Source organism: Cariama cristata, unplaced genomic scaffold (genome assembly GCF_000690535.1).
Source record: "Cariama cristata isolate BGI_N322 unplaced genomic scaffold, ASM69053v1 scaffold37579, whole genome shotgun sequence".
In the NCBI taxonomy this organism is placed as follows: Eukaryota; Metazoa; Chordata; class Aves; order Cariamiformes; family Cariamidae; genus Cariama; species Cariama cristata.
In genome coordinates, this window is record NW_009638093.1 from 1 (window position 1) to 4,312 (window position 4,312).

General features: G+C 40.1%; 1 protein-coding gene across 1 annotated transcript in view; it reads left to right on the forward strand.

Annotated features, from left to right (window-relative positions):
- Positions 1-17: 17 nt before the first annotated feature.
- The window catches only part of DNAJC18 (DnaJ (Hsp40) homolog, subfamily C, member 18), a gene marked incomplete at its 5' end in the record, with an annotated part of 6,258 nt that continues 1,963 nt past the window's right edge, over positions 18-4,312 (forward strand). Inside the window, 2 exons of the mRNA XM_009708590.1 lie at positions 18-162; positions 1,335-1,520. Coding sequence (XP_009706892.1) covers positions 18-162; positions 1,335-1,520 — 331 coding nt within the window. The remainder of the gene's footprint in view (positions 163-1,334; positions 1,521-4,312) is intronic.

The window sequence follows — 4,312 nt, forward strand, 5'->3', positions numbered from 1 at the left end:
TTGTGTGCGCTTCCAGAATAAAGAGGTGTCGGAACTACTATGAAATTCTGGGGGTGGAGAGGGACGCCAGCGAGGAGGAGCTGAAGAAAGCCTACCGCAAACTGGCCCTGAAATTTCACCCTGACAAGAACCGCGCTCCCGGGGCAACGGAGGCTTTTAAAGGTGAGGCGGGGGGCTGGCCCCCTTTCGAAAGTCGTAAAGCAAGCTGAAAACGAGCACAGACTGCCTCAGGCTTACAGTTCTGCGCCTTATATAAAGGCACCGTACGGGCCCATATAGCTTGTCGTTTTTCTAGGCAAATATGCTCATCTCCACAAAATCCCGCAGCTGGTCGGCAAGATTTGCCTTTTAATCTTCAGAATACACATTTCCATTAGAACCAAAGGGAAACGTATCCCAGATCTCATTCCTAGATACTGCTAAAGGTTCAGAACAATGCTTGAAAATGATACTGGCCATGCAGAAGAGTGTGGTGTTGTGTAATCAAATACTGCTCTGTGTCATAAATAGATTTTTTTTTTCACTATATATATATGCAAGCGTATGAATTTTTTGTCTAGACTTTACAGTAACGTTGCAATCTAAACCTGTAACAACAATGTTAGCATCTAAACTCTTACATCTTTTGCCTTTTCCATGCTGTGTTGCAGCTGTCTGCAACAGCACTGTAAGGCAGCGCGAGGGAAGTGAGATATTAATTCGTAGTCTGTTAGAGTAAGGAGGTTTAGAAGGGCTTTTTTAAATTTTTTTGTGTTAGGGTTGTATTTCTCTATGAACTTGTTTACAGCTGTGTTCTGTGAAAGATCAAGGACGAAGGTGAACCAAACAAATACTTCTGGGTGGTTTGATGCAAAGTGTGAAATAGATATGCTGTACAGCTTCACAAGCATCTCTGCCAACAGAAAAACTTGGAATATCGTTCTGCATTTTAATTAGTCTCTGCAGTTATTAACTTGGTATTAACTGTATATGGTACATGGAGATGCACTTCTGGATCAGTGCTTAATTTGATCTGGTAAAATGTTATATTCTCACGCAGTCTCTTGACTGAAGTGGACTCTCTCACCTCAGGCTTACGAATATTTTAACTCTCTCCATATACTTTAATGCTTTTGTCTTTCTCCTGGTATCAGTGATAGCAGGAAATCACAGGTAATGCCAGTATTGTAACACATTTTTTATGAAGGTAGTTCTTTCAAAAGGACTCAATCTTTGGTAAAGCACAAATTTTCTATGCCTATTTGGGCTTTTTTGCTACTCTGCTTACAAAAGTCTGAGATGTGGAAATACTGTGTGATACAGCTGTGTAACACTTCTTTTAATTCACTCTCCAGCAATAGGCAATGCTTTTGCAGTTCTGAGCAACCCTGAGAAACGATTACGATACGATGAATTCGGAAGTGACCAAGAGCATGTCAGCACTGGCCAGGCCAGGCACTATAATTACTACACGGAATTTGAAGCAGACATTACACCAGAAGAAATATTCAATGTATTTTTTGGTGGGCACTTTCCTACAGGTCAGTATCTGTCTGCAGTGGTTTTGAAATGCAATGAACTGACACTAGATCATAAAGGACGTTCAGCTTCTCTTGTTACTGCTCTGGGAGTTGATTATACATCTGAAAAGAGCAAAAACATTTTTCAATTTACTCTTTTCTCCCTTCCTGGCTTTTTACGCATGGAAAAGTTCCCTTAATGCACATTTAAACTTCAGTTTTTAGCAACTCCATTCGCCAAAAAATTTTGTGAAAGCCCAGCCTTGCTGTCCAAGAATGCTCCTGGAAGAGAGAGCTACCAGTGGGGTAATGGCTGTTGCTGCCAGGGCAAGTGCCTAACTTCTCAGCCTATCTTGAAAATTTCTGACAGTACTAGTTAGGGGTAAGAACATTTTAGTCTGACAAGGGGTTAGGTTGTTTGATTCTTGGGTAGGCAACATTTTAATAACAGCTATAACTGAAGACCCTTCTTTTTGTTGCTGCTTTTATTCCCTCCATTGTCTGAAGCCAGCAATGATATGCAAGGTAAAATAAAGTGTGAATGGGAAGGTATCAGAGGTATCTTTACTGATGATGTTGTACTTGAGACACCTTACTGTGTACATTCCAGTACAGCAGGGCAGCAGCTCCTGGCCTTGTGGTCCCACTGCCCTTATAACTAGGAAAACATAGGTGTTCATTTGGCTTCCAGCAGCTTGCATACTGTAAAGAAATTAAAACTTCCTAGCTTAGAACAGGACACCTGCCAGGAAAGGCTGGCTGTTACGGGATATACAGTATTCAGTAACAGAAGATCCGTACCTGTAGTTGCTCCGTGCATGTCTCAGTCCAGCCTTGGCTTTTGTATTTGTAGTAAAAATAGAAAGATAACTGCAAGATCAATAGAATACAGGTTTGGATTGAAAGTAAATCTGAAAGGTATGGTGAGCTCAAGGGTTTCCTGGCAGTATCTAATGAATTGCTTTAGCACTCTTGCGAACTTTTTTTACCTCCAAGGTGTGGTATGGAGCAACATACACACCAGTTACTACAGCCTAAAGCCACAGATACAGGTAATTACAAGCTCTCCGTGGTCTGTGTGGTAGCATCTTGCAGCTGAGGGGACCTCAGACTGTTTTCAAAATGTGATCTTTAGATATGCAAAGTGAGCCAAACTCAAGCATGGTGTAATTCCACACTGAGTTTGCAAGTTGTCCATTTCTGACTTTGCTAGAAATGGCACCTGCGTCTGCCTTTTGCCTCGGCCACCAGTGGAACATTGCCCCCGTGGAATGTGACTGCTTTGTAGCTGCGGGTGACAGGGATGCTTGGAGTTGGCAAGAAATTAAGGAGCTGTGGGAGGAATTTGTGTACTGAGTCTGGCAGGTTTAACAGATAGAGCGGCATGAAGAAGTAAATGGGAATTTTTATTGAAGTGGCAAAGAATAAGAAAATGAAAAGATAATTTCATAGAAATAGGTGTTGGTAGTAAACAATAGCTTCTTTACCAAAAAAATGTTTGGGTCTAAATTTACGTACATTTTCCTAATCTAAAAGTGAGTTTTAAATTACAGAAAATCATCAGTGCAGTAGTTTTCCAAACAGGCAAAGTCCACCCAGTTTGTACTTAGCAAGAGAATGACTAGTCAGAGGGTGTCTAGATAGTTGATATGAAGAGAACGTTTTTAAACTGTCGTAATGTTAAGTAGGACTTGTATGCGTGAGCTGAAGTGTGTGCTAAGCTGCAGCTTGTGCTGGTTTTTGTTTTGCGACACCTTGCTATCACCAGGCTTTCTGGAAATCTGAATAAGAAATGTTGGTGTTAGGGTAAACTCATCTGTATAGCTTTTGCGGGCAGGTCTACGGCTTCATTTTTACAGTGCGTTTTTCCTCTGGATATTCAGTGGAAAATTATTAAAATGTTAAATGTTGTAAGTCTAAAAGGGGACTCTCCATGTGGCATAGCGTTGCAGTTATAATGGGTAGAGGCTACAAGTTGAACTGCCTTCTCGTAAAAAGTAAATGCACAAGGAAGGAAATAAACCGCTGGCAGAAATTCTTTGAGAAACTTAGAATTTGGGAAAACTTTTTTTCTAGGCACCCTGCAAAAGCCATTCTTCTCTTCCCACACTTGCTTCTGTTTTTTCACAGCTTGATTAAAATGTTGTCTGAGCAGTGTTAAATGATGGAAGCAAACTTTCTTTTTCACGAAAGAGACTTTCCTTCTTCAAGCCAGCCTTGTTTGGCTCTCTGTTGGAGCTCTGACTGCAAACATGCCCAGGCCCTTGGAAAAATCTTTGAACAAGCAATGAAACAGATGTTTTGACACAATAGCAAAGGTCACTTCCACCCAGGTTTCTTGCAGAATTCTTTGGGAAATGCAGAGAAAGGACAGTATAAAAGTATAAAATAATGTGACATCTTTCCCAGGGGTTAAAAATAGATTTGTATCTCTGTTGTCATGATAAGGCCATAAATTTCAATTCTCTAATACAAAGACATTCTGAATTTCGAAAGAGGAGAGCACAGCTATTATTAAGAGATTTATATGGTGATATAATCTGAGTTCAAGCTTCAAATCGAAATAGCATATGCAATTCTTTCCTCATTTTAGAATTTTTAAACATAAATCAGCTACATTTAATGTGCAAGAAAGGAAATCCTGAGTTGTACTCCTTTTTTAATCAAAAAACTCTTTTTAAAATCTCTTTCCTTATTATAAAATCATTAAGTGAAACTATTAATAGCTTGAAGGAAGAGGAAGTAGAAATGAGTGTAGAAGACCATATGCAGTAATTATGGGAAGCCATAATTCATGGCCTGAGTCTGGTGAA